Below are 17,212 nucleotides of genomic sequence, written 5' to 3' on the forward strand. Positions count from 1 at the left end.
GCCTTTCAGTATTTCGCAGAGTCATTTTCCACAGTTTCAAAAGCTCCTTTTATCAGCACAGAGTTTATCCTGTGTATGGATTTCTTGATTATTCCTTTATACGTGATTGCTGTTATTAAGTGCTGAACTGGGCTGCTGTGCCTTTCACAGTAAAAATATGCTTTAACAGGTGCATCTACATATAATGCACTGCAGTTCTCGTACTGGTGTGGACATAAACTGGACAGTCTCCTCATCAGCACTCCTGAATTCGCTGTTGGCAGCATACATCAGCAAGGGAAAATCAGGTCAAGGACAGCATCACTGTGAGGGCTTTTGATGAGCTAATAGACAGGCTGATAAAACTCTTTAACACTGCAGTGAGATCAGGGATGGGTTTTTGAGAAGTGTTTCTTAGCGCTAAGATCATCCTTGCCCTCACTTAAACTGATATGTGCAGGAGTTCTCTCTCTTCCTCATGAATTTAGTCAGATGCTTAAATTACTGATGTCAAGATAAGTAACAGCACTGTCACAATAAATTCAACAATTATCATGTCATGACTGTGACTCGCTAAGTGCTGCTAAACATTGTTTCCAAAAGAGAGTTTTGAGTTTTTTAAAAAGAAATATAATGAACTGCAACCTTGATGTAACTACTGATATTCCTTCATTAAACTGTAGTTATTCCTACAGAACCAACAGTATGTTCCTCTTTCTTGGTTAAAAAGGTTTAACATTTTTGCTGCTTGACATTTCCTTTACTTAACTTCTTAAACCCCATGTGGTTTAACGGGATGTTATTTAACCTCCTAGGACCTGGCGTCCACATATGTGGACATCACATTTTGGGTTATTTAGACCAAAATACTCAATTTTGCTCTACAAGGGCCTGATATCCACTTACGAGGACATTATACTGCTACTGTTCTATCGAAATTTTAAACGACTATCCTCATATGTGGCTCTTATTTTTCTTAGAAACAAAAATTAGGTTAAAAAAAAAAATCTGGTAATTCTTTGTTTTCACATTTATCAGGTCCCAATCAGCCGAAATATCAAAGAGAAATTAAAAATGCATGCCGTGTAAGAGTTCGGGTCTGAGGAGGTTAAATATAGTTGTCAAAATTTCAGCTTAAAGCTCACAAAAACCATTTCTATGTCCACCAAACACAGCTAAATAAACAAATAATTAAAGTAGCAGGTAAACAAATTCCACAAATGGGTGTAAACACAAAGCACCGATTCCCCTGTTCACTCAACAGCATGCACGCAGACAAACGATGCCGCTGCTCTCTGAGGTTTCATCACGCTCCAACCAAAACACATTGAACCAACAGCAAAAAGAGACCAACTCTTCAAATTTGAAAAAGCGTAACATGAATTCTGTCCTGCCTCAAAATTATTATTATTTTTGCCTTATTTGCTTGTTTACGTACTTGAAGCATTACTGTTGTGTATAGTGTTGGCCTCCAAAAAGAGAGGCTATTTCCTGTTACCTAAGAAAGTTCAGCTTTCACAGGTGGTGTTAAATTGCAAAATGCCTAGCTACATTATTAAAACCTCTGTAATTTTGCTCTGTTTCACTTCAGCAGCATCAGTCTTTCCACAGTAAATGCCCATGTGTTCATTTGTAGTTTTCTTGAGTTTACTTTGTGTTACTTTAACACAATGGCACCTGCTGTGAAGCTTACACCTCTTATGAAGTCTCACAAGTGTTAGCTTTACTTTGATACCAAGATGGTTTACACACTTTGTAATTGCTGAAAAATACTCAGTTTTATGCATATAATTTTCCAGCAGAAAGACCCTTGGGGCTTAAGAGGACAACTCATCACAGAGCATGGCTGTAGAAATTTGCAGCGCTGTCAGTTTTGGCATGAAGTTTGAAGTCTGAACTGTCTTTTCTCTTTTAATTCATTTTAACACAGGGTCCTTTTTGTGTGTCTGTCTGTGAATGTGAGGGCTTGATTGAGTTAGTTTTAAAGAGTAGTTGCCAAATTTACATACACCTATGATTCATCCAGCATTTCTCATTAATAAATAATATAAACCAAGCAAAGGAATCTAGGATGACAAATCAAGACGATATCTCACAGGAGAGCAACGTACATGGGAACCGGAAAATAGAGAGAGAAGGAGGTGATAAGGATAAGAGAATGAAAGGCCATTACAAGATACTGAAATATGAAAACAAATTGTATCAAAACAGGAGGCAGGAATAAGAAAACAGGAAAAGGAGATCTTATTTAGTTCTCAGGCAGAGCGTAGCCCTACCCCCACTACCCATGATGCTAGAGAGCAGAGAGGAATAATGAGATTTTATAGCTGTACTCCAGACCCCAGGTAGGTCTAATTATTTAATGCATCTTGTGCACCCGTCCTTCATCGAAAGGCTCTGTAGCATGGCTGTGAAGTATGTCAACCATTAACCCTGTAGACCATTTGACCGGTAAAAAATTAAAGTCCTTTCTATAGATCAGGCAACATTTTTGAAGTCGGGGCTAAATTTTCTTTAACAGTAATGAGATGTGTAATGAAATGTCAAGAGGCTTGTGTGAAAACTGTCTGGTGTATTTATGCGTTACCTACTAGGTAATGTACTTCCAAATAAAAAAAGACCCATAGTTTTACCACCTAATACAACTGTGGATGAATAATCCAGTTAAATAGAAACCTTATCCACACCTTGTCCCCCTTTCTGAAGTATTTGGTGTATCTTTTGTCTGCACTGTGGGATTACAGGTGTGGTTTCACCTCAGCAGACCTGGAGTCCTCCAGTCAAAGAACTGATGTGAAGATGAAAGTCTTGTTTTAGTTTGAAGCTGCCCTATTCAGGAGTATTGGACCAAATGACAGCATCTGTCTGTGTGTCTTAGAGATCAACATTCAGGAGGAACAACATGGTTCTGTGCAACAGAGTAGCCAGGCCAGAGTGGCTGGACAATAGCTCAGTGAGAGAGAGCGATGGAAAGGGAAAGATAAAGGCAGGGGTTTTCTTTTTTGTTGAAAGGGCACGCTAAACCTATGAGAAGAAGAAGATCAGAGACTAGCCGACGCACGCACGCACGCACACACACACACACACACAAACATGTTGGGTGTTGCTATCCTTTGACATAATGCTTTCCCTAGCCTCTTACCCTAACCATCAAAAATGAATGCCTAAACCATAACCCAAAGGTAACCCTGACACCAAAACCACATTTTGAGTCTGAAAAATGCCTTCAAACTTGTGGGGACCTGGATTTTGGTCGTCGTGAGGCACAAATATAGTCAATTTCAGATTTTTGGTCCCCACCAAGAAAGGAAAAACCGGTACACACACACGCCAGATATTTTCTTTGTAGCCTCTCTGTAATCTCATAAATTTTGAAACAGAGTAAAGTCTTTACTGCTGCTTATACCAACTATAGGACTTGCAATGATTGGCATAAATGTAGATTTTAACCAACCAACAGACAACTAAGGGTGTTCGCAGACTGACTAACTTGGTTAACTCTGTGCTTTAGTCTGATTGCACAATAGGAGGCATTTGAGCTAGAGAGAAACCTGAAAGTCAAGCTGGTGCAGAGTAAGCTTTGCACTGTGACTTCTGTATAATGTGGTCTCAGTGCAGTTTGCGGTGGACTTGGAAGTCTTCCTACACACCACTCAACTTCATTTGTTTTCTGAAAGCAAATGGACTGTTGTGTGCTGTTTGTGGGCGGCTCAAGAAGGGATCTGATCGATCACTTTCAGAGATGTTGATGCAAATCCTTTGTTAGTTCTAAAAAAGCAGATGGCAATGTTATCTAAACCAGAACAGTCCCCATAAAATATAATGTAAAAACAGTAAACCTCGAAATACAGACTGTGCTGCTGACAGTCAACCAGAATTAGATTTTCAGACACAGGTCCTGACCGTTTCCTGTTAATGCAAGGGGTCATCACCACAACAGTCCAAGAGCGTTACCTGTCAGTCTGCATTACATCATGTCATACATACGTCATCTGTAAAATGTCTTTGTGAATCTGAAATTTACCAGAGGTATGGATCACATGAACACAGATTCTGGTTAAAACTCTGAGGCTTTGTCAGTGTTGTATCAAGAATGTTTCTTACAGACAGCTGTTCCCCTTTTCTTTCCAGCTTCTTGTTTCAAACTCCTACACACACTACTCAAAGTCTGCCCCATGATGAATGATTAGAAAGACAGTTCTGTTCAGCTTTTCGCAGTAAATTACTGCTAAACTTCATGAGTAAGCATGGGGGTATTTCCAGTAATGGCGTGATCATGTGTTGGTCACAGATTTGAAAGCTGGGTTCTTTTGCAAGTTCTTTAGGTCCTTGCACCATCGGAGCAAGCGATTTTTTTTCCTGATTTTGTTTTTGCTCTCGTTTTTATTTTTTTTTAATTTTTGTTTTTTGTGGTGTCTCTTTTCCTTCCTCTTGAAACTTAAACATGCACCGACCTCTAAACCTGTTTGGTAAACCAATTCAGAAAATGATCAGATTAGATCTGTCTTTGCTGGTCAATTTAAAGGTTTTATGTCTGTAATTATGCACATATTGTCAGTTATTATTAACAAGCTTACCTCCGTGGTATAGGAATAGATGCCTGGGGTCGGCATTTACTCATTTTTAACATCAGTGCAGGTTCTTGCCTAGCTTAGCATTAGCATGTTGTCTGTGCAGATGTTTTCAAAGAGTGGAAGTTGTGTTAGCAAGTTGTGATTAATTCAGTGAAAAATTCATTACATTTCTGTATATTCTCACTTGCTAATGTCTCCTAATTTTTTTCCCTTCATGTAGAGAAGCTGATAGCATACCAACGGGAGTTCCACGCTTTGAAAGAGCGCCTTCGTGTGGCAGAGCACAGGACGCTGCAGCGTTCGTCGGAGCTCAACAACATTCTCGAGCAGTTCAGACGCGCCATTGCTGAAACTAACAGCAGCAAAGATGCCCTCACAAACTTCTCAGGTAACAGAAGTAACTGTTTTTACTCATCAACATCCGGCTGAGCTTTCAGTCATTTGCGTGCAACAGATGTACGAGTGTTTGTGTGTAAAGTCTGGAAAATTTCAATAAAGCGTCACCTTTTATCTGCTCTGCATCTTCTGCTTATCGTGTTAAGCTTAAAATATCCTGCCCTTTTAGATGTTATGTGTGATTATTATGACAGTGCTGTGGGAAAGTACCTTTCTTTGTCTAGCTCTAGACTTTTGAATTTCTCCAATCTTCAGGCTAGATTCCTAAAAAAAAAAAACCCCAGAAATAAAAAAAACAAACAAAACTCCTGCTCTTCTTGAGCACCACTAGTGTTAAGCAGGTTGGTGTTGTTCTGGCAACTGAACAAAAATGGGGAACATATTGAATTTTTACGTTAGTGCCACTTCACGCCCAAGCAAAACCAGCTTGTTGGAGTGGCTTAGCATCAGTTTCGACCTCAAGTGACTTGAGATTCATGGGCATGTGTTGGTTTCCTGTCATAAGTTAGTGGAAATTTAATTTCCTCACTGATAGAAAGCTGTTAGACTAAAGTAACGTCAGACTTAAAATAGAAACTGAGTACAACATGTGAAATATTCTGAGATCAGGCTGTACATTTTCTAAGACGTACTTCATTTGTGAAATTTTCCTTGATCAAATTCAGATAGACAGTCTCATCTCTCAAAACCACCAGGTGGGTTTAAAATCTAGGTGGGTGAAAGATAGCAGTCAGACAGAGAGATCCAATCATGTTGCTTATTTTATTTAGTTAAATAAGTAAGTGAAATTTGTTTTTGAAACACATTTATACATGGAAAAAAATCTGTCCAAAGGTGCTGTACAAAAGAGTAAAAAGTGAATAACGTACAAGATTACAAAAAAACATGGCTTAAATACAAAATAAAACAACATGGTCAACAGATTATGAACCCAAGAATGCCATAAAATACAAGTAGGTCTTTAACCTAGATTTAAAGATGGCAATATTTGGAGAATTTGCAGCTTTGTCAGTAATCCACATCAAAGTCATTTATTCTGAAGAGATGACGCTTCTGTTGCTTTTTTTCAGTCATTAAAGTGATTGTAATCGCAGAGATATGCTATCGAAGACGATCAAAATAAGAGATGACATACTCCCATCTCCCATCAAGAATATCATTGTTACATGATCTGTGTGTAAACAGTTGGGTCATGTCTCTTAAATGTTTCATGAAAATGAGGAAGAGCGCTTCACTTAATGTGTTTCTCTGTGCTTGTTTTCAGATGAGACACAGAAACTCCTGAAGGAGTTAGCAAACAGGAAACCTCTTCAGGTGCCAAATATCTACCACCACCTGCCTCATCTCCTCAACAATGAGGGCAGCCTGCACCCCGCAGTGCAGGTTGGTCTTGGCCGCACTGGAGGTGAGAAGTGTATACCTACACTGCAGATTCAGTTTAACGTTCCTAATTTACAAGGCTTTCTGTTTTGTTTTGTTTTTCTCTGCAATGTGCATTGCATGCTTACCCTGCATAAGCACAGCAAACCCTCCAGAGATCCTCATTACACCAGAGAGAAAATCAAGTCTCAACAAGTTTTCACTCTTTGACTAGTTCACAACAAGTACCCATCTGGACTGAGCTATGCAAAACAATATTTGCACAGTTGGAGATAATTGTAGTCCGTGTTTGATTTTTTTTGTAGTCTAACCGTTTAGATTCAAATAATTTCACTTTCACATTGCCCTCCTTTGTTCCTCTGACTTATTTCTTCACTTGCTTACACATTTTTCCTGTTTACTTGTATAAGCCACCCGAGCTACTTTATTACATACATTCTGGGTTCTTATGAAAGAGCTTTAGAACAGTGTGAAGATGGTAATCAATAAACATGCCTGTGCGTATCAGCCCTGCCCCCGTGTGTGTCTGTGTGTGTACAAGGCGGATGAGTACATCCTGATGAGTAGGAACTGGAGAATTGTTGTTACTTTTTTACTTTCACTTATCTTTTTACTTTGGCTTTGTAAGTGTGATAGTTGGCCTGAGTGCCAAACAGTTCAAATGATGTTTTCACATTGCAGTTAATGGCTGGACAAATTTAGATTTAAGACATTTTAAAGGAAAACAAAACAGGGACAACTCAGAGAAACAGTTTACTTCTCTCTGGCTGCCTGCTTATTTACAGGTCAGTGGTTAAGTAGTGGAAGGTATGGTGGCTCATAAGCACAAAGCTGATGGAACGCTAAAAGTACATTAAAACTAAAGCCATATGTTCCTTGATGCTAAACTACAGGAGAAAAGTTTAAAGCTGTTTTAATCTGCGTCCTTTGGCTGGTGAGAAGGTGACCCTCAAATTCCAAGTGCTGGTCAAATAAAGCACATGTTACATAATAAGGTACTACATTAAAGAAAAAAGTGCAAATTCTGATGTTGCCATCTCTCGATTGTTACCACCCCATCTGATGTTTCACAGATTGTATATGTTACCTGCATTTTGGCTTTCTTTTAGACATGAGCCTTCCCACTGATGATGCTGAGTTTGTTGCTGCCTGTTGTCATCCTGTCACCAACTTTCCCCTCTAAAGTGCTGTCAGTTGTTTTCACTGGAATGCACAAATGAGCTGGAGGTGTTGCTGCTGGGAAGTAGTCGCTGATCTGTGCGGTTGGTGGGTCACAGAGACAAATGACTCCACACACACTTTCTGCCCCTCCACTAACCATGCATGTCATATGGCATACTTGGCTGGCTGCTGAGAAGTTTTGTGTCATGATACCAACAATGCCTTTAATGCCCCTTCTTCTCTTAGTTTGTTATTTTTAATCTATCTTAGCTTTTTTTTTTTTTAACCCTTCCTTTTGTTTTTTTGCTACTCTAAGCATATCTGACATTGGGATAATTATAGCTATGAAAATTAGGACATGACACTGAGCGAGGATGAGAGATGAGGATGAGAGAAAGAAACCGTTGAGGGAACCTCTGAGACCTATATGATTGGAGTGAGACCTGCCTGAAATCCCTTCAGACAAAAGTCAACAAGAGTGTTACTGTAAAAGGAGCCGTGCCGGGTCACACATATGTAGCCTTTAGCAAGTCATCTGCTTGTCATCTTGTGCCGTTACACAATGACTGCTTTGTCCGTTGCTAAGCAACATCAGTTATACACTAGTATTTGCTTCTGCTGACCATCTATTTAACATGTCACAGGCTGCACTTGAAGACCTCTTTTCATCCTTTTTTTCCAGAATGAGAAATTTCTTACAGTGATCTCTGTTGCTGCTCGGTTGTTGATCATAGGAAGTTATGTGTTTCTCTTAGCACACACGCTGTTGTTTTCTTCCTCACAACTGGAAAAAACAAAAAGCAAAGTAAATTACCTCGAGGGCTAAACGTAACTTGCTTCACAGATCTCTCCGATACTGTTTGACGCTGCCTTGCTTGTCTCTGTAAACTAGGCGTGACGCAACAAAATGCTGGAACAATACTAGACAAACCACATCTTTGCATGTTTTATTCTTTGCTCTTTTGCCTGGATCACATTTTCATATAAACCATGTAAAGCGGTGGTAAATATCAAGTCTGTGTTCAGTGGGATCTTAGCTGGGATCGTAGTTCATTATCGTGGCTCAAGAGTTGGCAGTTCGCCTTGTAATCGGAAGGTTGCCGGTTCGAGCCCCGGCTCGGACAGTCTCGGTCGTTGTGTCCTTGGGCAAGACACTTCACCCGTTGCCTACTGGTGGTGGTCAGAGGGCCCGGTGGCGCCAGTGTCCGGCAGCCTCGCCTCTGTCAGTGCGCCCCAGGGTGGCTGTGGCTACAATGTAGCTTGCTATCACCAGTGTGTGAATGTGTGGGTGAATGGGTGGATGACTGGATGTGTAAAGCGCTTTGGGGTCCTTAGGGACTGTAAAGCGCTATACAAATACAGGCCATTTGCCATTTAACATTTCATTAAACAACACAAAACCAATTATTTTAGTGTTAGCTCTAAAGATTTTTAACATCCTGTCATATCTGCTTCAGTCATATCCACTTTTACACCAAGGACTGGGGTTCAGCCAAAGTCCTTCTAAAGAGCACATCCTGTCACTTGGAACGTCTGCAGGCAGTTATTTTGAAGCATTATCTAAATTGGCCGATGAAAAAAAACCAGTTCAGGGCGTGTGCAGATTTTAACCCAAGGCAAGTGTTAAAAAGCTTTTTTTTTTGTTTTCATCTGTCAGGCTAAGTGGAGACAATGCTATGGCATAGACATGCATGGCTGGCCCCCGAAACCGTGCCATTGGTGTTTACTGATCATGCCGATAGAAGCAGCAGGATGAATTGTGAAGTATACAGGGCTATCCTGTCTGCACAGGTTCTGTCAAATGTTGAAAAAGTGATTGGAAGGCGCTTCTCAGTAAATGGATAATGACCCAGTGCATACTACAAAACCAACCCAAGCGTTTCCATTGCCAAGTCAGTCATCTTATCTCAAACCCAGTACGACATGCTTTTTAGTTACTGAAGCAATAAAGACCTGTAAACAAGCACCATTCCCGGTGGCTGCAGTAAAGGCCTGGCAGAGGATCTTAAGCGAGGAAACAGAGCACTTGGTGATGTCCATGGATTCTAGACTTATTTATTATTATATTTGTATTCTATATGTATCCTTTAAATAAAAAAAGGGGAAATGACTGAAATCCCTGAATAGGACAATTAAACATTTTGGGAAGTTCCTTGAATTAAAGCTTGAAGGCTTCACTTTGTCACATATTGATTGGATAACTTTAAAGTTCACTATGACAGTGAACAGAGGCAAAAGTAGAAAAATTGTGCATTTGTCCAATAAAATATGGACATAAGTGTACATATACCTTTTGTCCCAGACTTGGAGAGTAATGGAACAAATAATGCCTTATTTGTAGATATAGTTGAAGACCTGCTTTTCTTATATGCATGCTCTGTCATACGCAGTCCTTTCACTGCTGTGCCAGAAGCAGAAAGAAATGCTTTTTTCCATGAAGGAGATGAAAGGGTGCCAGAATGATGCGGGCGAGCTGATCAAGGGACATGGGGAGGGGCGATGCTGGAGTCGGGCCTGTTCGTGCTGCACTCGCATGCATTATCACTCATTCACTGTCTGCCATCCTCTCTTATTCTGCCACTCTCTGTCTCTTTTCCTTCCTCCCACATTCTCCTTTCATCCTCGACCTACTTTCTTGGTAGTGGTGGTGGGTGTCGCTATATGACATGGCGCTCCATGTGAAAAACACAAAGCAGAACTGGGACAGATTCTCCACGCTCTGGAGCAGTCTCACTCTGCTCCTCACTTATCCACACCTCAAGTTTGTTTTATGCTTTTGTTGTAGCCCCTCGTGTCCCCACATTGGCTCAGTTAGCATGGTCCTCCCTACAAATACACCCCTGCATACACACAGGTTCATGCACACAACATGATGTGCACTTCAGTCATAATTTTTTCTAAGAGGTCTCTTGTAACTTTCATGAGCACTGGGATGTTTTCCTCTTGGACATCGTTGTACATCTTATGTAAAATGCCCCAAACCTCCTTTATGTGTGAATCTGGGATTTAAATACAACATATGCAATACAGACATAGAAAGCTGAACATAAAAAAGGGGGCATACAGATGAATAGCCATTTTCGTGCTGCTGTCTTCACCAATTTTCCTCAGCAGGAAAGCAGGAAAACACAAATTATGTGTCAGATAACCAGCCTGATTACTTTCACACCAGTGTGGGCTTGCTGTACACTTTCTGCTCACTCATTTTCTCATTATCATGTTCTCCAGAAAAGGTGATTCTTGTGTCCTTCAAAGTAAAATAAACTGCCTTCAGTCTGGTGTAGATATCGGCAAATATCTCGATAATAAAAAAATAACCCTGTTCAATATCAGCCATAAAGAGGTCATACAATTAAATTTCCTAATGATCTTAATGTTGTTAAGATATTAATAACAAATGTTAATAAATGTTTTAACGCTCTAATTAATGTTGATCAGCTAAATGTAATGTTAGTTGATGTCGTTTCTATTGTGGATGTCACGTCTCCTTCTAATTGAGGGCTCACTTAGCTTCATAATTTGTGACTGGTGTTTGTTTCTTTGTTTGTTTTTAATCTTCTCCCAGAATATGTAGTAAATTAACTGATGACAGTTTAGGTTGGCTGCCATACATTAACAGACTGGGTTTACCAGCTTTTTAAAATGTGAAATTTTGTTTTTATATTACCATAACTATAACTTTTAGATTATTCATATAAAGCAAAACCCTAGAATATATGCGGTTATAAAAGTATATGATTAAATCATCAGCTCTACTTTCTGGCTTTGTTTCCTTATTTCTCTTGGCTTTGCCCTGCCTTACTTTTTTTTTAATGATTATTATTTTAACTTTAAGAGTGTTCTACAGAGCCAATGTTGAAATTAATGTCACATAATAGAAGTTTATATATTATTTTAACCTATGTCTAAAGTCCACTAGTTTTTGCCTTCACACGGTGATTTGGGAAACCTTTGCCTTTGAGTTAGTGTTGATTAAAGAGAACATTTCGTTAAGAACACAAAGCATGGTATTGCAGATGCATTACAAGCCGTCTTCATCAGTCATCCTTCCCACTGACATCTGTCATTGTGGGCATGAAGTGCTGTTCATGTGGCTTCAGGCCAGTGTTGGTCTGTTGTCTAACAGCAAACTTTATTTGGTTTTGGATCCACTTGATTAAACCGCCACCTCTGCAGCCCTGGACTCTTCTTGCTTCTCACCTCTCTCTGTCTTCCTCCTAGTTACCATGGTGATGGGGATCCCCACCGTGAAGCGGAAGGTGAAGTCTTATTTGTCAGAGACGCTGCGCTCGCTAATAGACAAGCTGTCACCGGAGGAAAAACTCGACTGTGTCATTATAGTCTTTGTTGGGGAGGTGAGATTTTCGCATTTATAAACCATGAGTCATAGCACCGTGTTCTGCACAGTGAAAGAAAAATGATTCTAAAAGGTCTCTGTGTCTGATATGTCTTTATGCTACGATCGATCCAGACTGACCTGGAATACGTTCACAGCGTGGTTGCTGGCTTGGAGAAAGAGTGAGTATATTTTTCTGCTTTTTTTTTTTTTTGATGGGTATAAACAAAAAAGTATAAATATTGTTAAGGACTGAAAAGACTGTAAATGCGTGTGTGTGTGTCCCATATTTGATGTCACAAATGGACTTCATTCCCCAGGTTTTCTACAGAGCTGAGCTCAGGCTTGCTGGAGGTGATCTCCCCACCAGCTTCCTATTACCCCGATCTCAACAACCTCAAAGAGACTTTTGGAGACTCCAAAGAGAGAGTCAGGTATGGAAGTCAGAGCTGTGACACTGAATGAGGGCAAAAAATGTGATAGAAATTTCTATGGAAACGGTGGAGAAATCAGCCCTGGGAGAATGAAATAGGGCAGAGCTGTGATGAGGATTGCAGAAAAACTATAAAGGATGAGTCAGGGGAAAGTAGGAGGGGAGAGAGCAGGCGAGAGCTTTTAGGTAGGTTGCGTAGGTACTTAGTATTCCACAGACATTTCTCAAAGTCAGATCAAGGTCATCAGCAGCAGCACCCTCTGCCTCTGTCTCTCTGTAGTGTTCAGCTCTTGTTATCCTCCCTACTTATCTTCGCTTTGTAGTAGGCTAACAACTGGCTTCATTAAAAATCTGTTCATGGTGCAGTTTGAGCCAACACTTGTGAAGACTTACAATACACACTCGAATAATAGGACTGTGTGTTATGTTCATTTGTGGGTGTTTGTTAGCACTGATGCTTCTGATGGGGATATAAATAGTACAGTGCGTTGTTGAACATGGTCGCTGTGGTGTGTTGTATATTACTTCTTATTTTCTGTGTGAGTGTGCATCCATGCCCTCAGCTTGTATCTTCTCTTGATCTTTTTATTAATAGTATGTGTATGTGTATGTATATGTGACAGTGCATGTGCACCCTGAGGCACCTCCCACACAAGAACACCTGCTGCCTTCAGTCAATCTGCAACACCATGTAGATCAAACAATTAGTGTGACAGTTTGGTTCATCAATTATTCAGAGTCTGCTGCTGCAACTTTGTGTATAGCCGGGACTACAGCTTTGCTTTCTGCATGTAAAGCAAAGTGTCTGACATGCTCCGTGCACATATATAATATTCCTGAGAAGAAAATACAATAATCTGTTTGTTTGTTTTAAATGTTTTTTTAGATGGCGTACAAAGCAGAACCTGGATTATTCTTTCCTCATGATGTATGCTGTAAGCAAAGGAGTTTATTATGTCCAGGTATGTCTTTGGTGCAGTAGCATGTAAAGCTGAGCACACACTTTGTTCAGTTCTGGTATTGGTTTGTTACTGGTTCGGCCTGGATTCGAACCCAGGGCCTTTCGCTACATGTCCCTCTCTACTTTCCTGTCTGATCTTCATTGTTTTTATTAAACATTAAAAATAGAAATATTAAAAAAAAGTTCATCAAGAAGAACAGTGCAACATATTCATATTGACCTTTGATTATCTGTTTTATCCAACAGTCCAGTTTGGGCTTTAGAATCAAAATTGGGGCTTTACATGCTCTGAAAGTCCTTTTAAAATTATTCTATTTTATCGACTTCCAAGACTAAACTTTCTCCTTTTCTCTGCTATGGCAACACTGAGGACACAGTCATCTTGGTTGAATAAACTTTATTGGAATTTCTGTGTAAGCCTTTGACCTCTTTCACTTCCACTCTGAGCTCCACGTCATTGTTGGTTTGTTGCCAGCAGAAAAGACTCCGGCTCTGGCCTTACAGGGAGGCCGATTAAAACGTGTAGTGCGTAATTAAAATTGGATGGTGTCTGCCCAGATTTAACAGTTAATCCTACTAGCATGCTATAGCTCATAGATAAGAACTGAAGCAGAGCGAATGACAGGGTGCACCAAGGCAAACATGTATCACACTGGAAATGTACTGTGCTTAACAATTTAGGCTGACTATGCAAAATGTTACACACTCAGTTCCCAGTTTTGGATGGACTGCGATGTATTTTTTGCAATTGTGAAAGCCTGTTTTCATGCATAGTAAGGAAACAGGTTTTCTTTTATCAATGAAAACCAGGTCATTTTTCAGAGGCACTATGGTTTATTGTTGTAGCTAGGTTTACTTAGTAGGCTGATCCTCTTTTCTGCAGCCCTGAAGTTAAAGTAGATGTCACATATGGGATTTGAAATTCTTATACAAGCCATTCAAAACTGAATGTAACTGCTGTGATCTTTTATCTTTCTGTCTTCTTTGTGCGATGTGTCATTTCCATACTGTGCTCTCACCTGAAGGCAAAAGGTACTGCCTAGCATAGCGTCGCGCTACTCTAGTTTAGTGCGCAAACTCAGAAGTGTTTCTTAACTGAGCTCAGAGAGCTGTGCTTGTGTGAAAATAGAAGAGTCTCCCTCCTACTACTCACCCTCTATGCCACAATTAAAGCCTTAAACTTTAAGGGTTTCTTCTGTTTCACAGTCTGATTTTCCTGTGTGTGTTTGTTTAGCTGGAGGATGACATTGTGGCCAAGCCCAACTACTTTGCCACCATGAAGAACTTTGCCCTACAGCTGTCTTCAGAAGACTGGATGATCCTGGAGTTCTCTCAGCTTGGCTTCATTGGTACTACGCATTAAGCACTGAGCATCCACCAGTGTTCTGTCAAAACAAAGCACAGTCAGCAAAAACACATTTGTGATAAGGCATTTCCATCCTGTAGCACTTGATTATGACAACAGTGAAATGAAATGACGCACATTGGGAGCAGCCAGTAAAGAAAGAGGAAAATGATATTGATCACTATGGAAATTAGGTAGTTGCAATAAGCAGGAAAAAACAAAAGTAAATGAGGAGTGGGTACGTCTTTAGCTCATGTTGCATGCCTTTTAAGATTTTTAGAGAATTGAGGTTTCCAAAACAGTATTTTCACTTTCTTGCTGTATTAATTCCTGTTGATTTGCTCTGTTTTTCTCTTGTTTACTCTGTACCAGAAAGTCCCCTGAGCCCTTTTCATGCTTTAATCATCTTGGTGCAGATAATTTGTTGCTAATGAGCTTCTGTGGAGGATCAATGAATGTCTATAAACTTGTTTCCTACAGGAAAAATGTTCCAGGCTCCAGACTTGAACCTTATTGTTGAGTTCATTTTTATGTTCTACAAAGAGAAGCCCATCGACTGGCTGCTGGACCATATTCTGTGGGTCAAAGTCTGCAATCCTGAAAAAGATGCGGTATGCATTCTACTTCTACTACTTGTATGAATGAGAGAAATAGTCTAGCAAAAATAGGTCTTACCATTGTTCTCCTGCCACTCTCTTTCCCCCCCCCCCCCCAGAAACACTGTGAGAGGCAGAAGTCCAGCCTTCGTGTACGGTTTAGACCTTCCCTATTTCAGCACGTGGGGCTCCATTCCTCTCTCGCTGGAAAGATTCAGAAACTTACAGTGAGTCACGGGTGTTTATTTTCCACAGCAGTTGAAATGTCTTCCTGTGTAGAAACATTTGTTTCCTCTTTGTGTAGGACAAGGACTTCCTGAAGCCCCTTCTGCACAAGATGCATGTTAACCCACCTGCTGAGGTCTCCACTTCAATGAAGGTATCACTCTGGAGTTTTGGTACCTTTGTATTCATTGTATAGTTATTAGTAATAATTACAGATAAAAATATAATTAGCTATATGCAAAATGATGTGAGGAATAAAAGAGCGTGTCTCTTTCAGGTTTATCAGGGTCACACGTTGGAGAAGACGTATCTAGGGGAGGATTTCTTCTGGGCCATCACTCCTACTGCTGGAGACTATATCCTGTTCAAATTTGACAGGCCTGTTAGCATAGAGAGGTAAATAAAGAGCTGCTTTATTTGTGTGGTTTTTACCCCTTATCGCCCCAACAGGCAAGCCACGTGGACATCCAAATTTGCGATAACTCGAACAAGGTGTCATACTTTTCAAGTTTCAAATTAATACCATAGGTGCATCTAATAAAAATGACCTTGACCCCAAGGTTAGAGATCAAGTTTAGAGATAGTGTTTATTCAGATTTAGCTTTTGTGCTTTCTGTGCAGTGCAAATCCAGGGAACGGGATGAGCTAATGAGAGTACTCTAAATTAAGCATTCTCAGGCCGGCTTCCTACTCTCTGTGGAGTGAGGGTAGGAAGGGAACAAGGAGCTAATAACTATACTGGCAGGTTTAAGCAGAGCAGACAGAAATATTGCATTTTATAGTATTTAAAAATAATAGTAATGGCTTGAATATGAAATCTAAGAAACACCAGCCTGGACATTTTAACCAAGCTGGTGTTGTACCCAGTTGATGTCTCAGCTCAGATATAGCGTGCAGCGGGTTTGTGTACTTTTGCATACCCAAATTCAGCCGTCTTGGCTCCCAGCTCCAATTTGACAGACTGTGTGCATCTGTGTGGCTGGTACCATTGGGGAGAAAGAAAGTGCAGGGATGCTTATCCATGAATGACGGCGCTAAAACATGTGCTTGATTTGACTGGCAGGTTCCTGTTTCGCAGCGGTAACCAGGAGCACCCAGGGGACAAGATCGAGAACACCACAGTGGAAATACTGCCCGTCTCGGTATGAAAACACCCACACACACAGACTCTTACACACGTCTGCCACCTTTCTCTGGTGCGGTGTGTGAATGGCTCTGATTAGATTATATCGAATGGCTGCTCTGAGGGACGTGGGGGTATTGATTATTGACAGGAATGTGAGTGTGACAGAATCGCATACTCTTCCAGAGGTGATTCATTCTGACACTGTGCACCACGCTTTGAGAACTGTTGCCAGCATGTCTTTGAATGCAGCTCAAATGAGAGTCATCATTAAGATTATAAGATGAGTGTTTTATTTCATTTCATTTCTGTGTCCATCTGTTGTTGCCCTCTTATGTTAGGAAAGTGGACTTCAGACCAAAGACAAGTACAAGCGAACTGAAGATCGCTTTTATAGGATCGGTATGTGAATGTAATGAATTGCTACATGCTGTTTAAATTTAACATCTTTTTTGCCTCTCTGATCGCTTACAAGTTTTGAGGTGTGCCTGTTTATTTAAACACACAGGTCAGTTTGAAAAGGGTGTGGCTGAAGGGGCTGTAGATCCTTCGCTGAATCCTGTTGTTGCGCTCCGACTTTCGGTTCTCAAGGACTCTGCTGTGTGGGCCATTCTCAGTGAAGTAAGCCAATCACACTTGCCATCTGTTGATGTGTTGCACAATAAACAATGAATATCAATGCACTAACTCCATGGTTGTACCC

The 17,212-nt window shown here is 40.4% G+C and overlaps 1 protein-coding gene across 1 annotated transcript in view; it reads left to right on the forward strand.

The window, feature by feature from the left end:
* mgat4a (alpha-1,3-mannosyl-glycoprotein 4-beta-N-acetylglucosaminyltransferase A) overlaps positions 1-17,212 on the forward strand; it is a 29,514-nt gene that overhangs the window by 9,989 nt on the left and 2,313 nt on the right. The window contains exons 2-15 of the mRNA XM_084907875.1: positions 4,774-4,941; positions 6,214-6,354; positions 11,712-11,845; positions 11,962-12,008; positions 12,147-12,260; positions 13,146-13,221; positions 14,455-14,569; positions 15,046-15,176; positions 15,281-15,388; positions 15,466-15,540; positions 15,664-15,782; positions 16,450-16,528; positions 16,851-16,911; positions 17,018-17,130. Of these exons, the coding sequence (XP_084764001.1) occupies positions 4,774-4,941; positions 6,214-6,354; positions 11,712-11,845; positions 11,962-12,008; positions 12,147-12,260; positions 13,146-13,221; positions 14,455-14,569; positions 15,046-15,176; positions 15,281-15,388; positions 15,466-15,540; positions 15,664-15,782; positions 16,450-16,528; positions 16,851-16,911; positions 17,018-17,130 (1,481 nt within the window). The remainder of the gene's footprint in view (positions 1-4,773; positions 4,942-6,213; positions 6,355-11,711; positions 11,846-11,961; positions 12,009-12,146; positions 12,261-13,145; positions 13,222-14,454; positions 14,570-15,045; positions 15,177-15,280; positions 15,389-15,465; positions 15,541-15,663; positions 15,783-16,449; positions 16,529-16,850; positions 16,912-17,017; positions 17,131-17,212) is intronic.

This window comes from Perissodus microlepis, chromosome 16 (assembly GCF_051167445.1).
Source record: "Perissodus microlepis isolate ML-2025 ecotype Zambia chromosome 16, ASM5116744v1, whole genome shotgun sequence".
NCBI lineage: Eukaryota > Metazoa > Chordata > Actinopteri > Cichliformes > Cichlidae > Perissodus > Perissodus microlepis.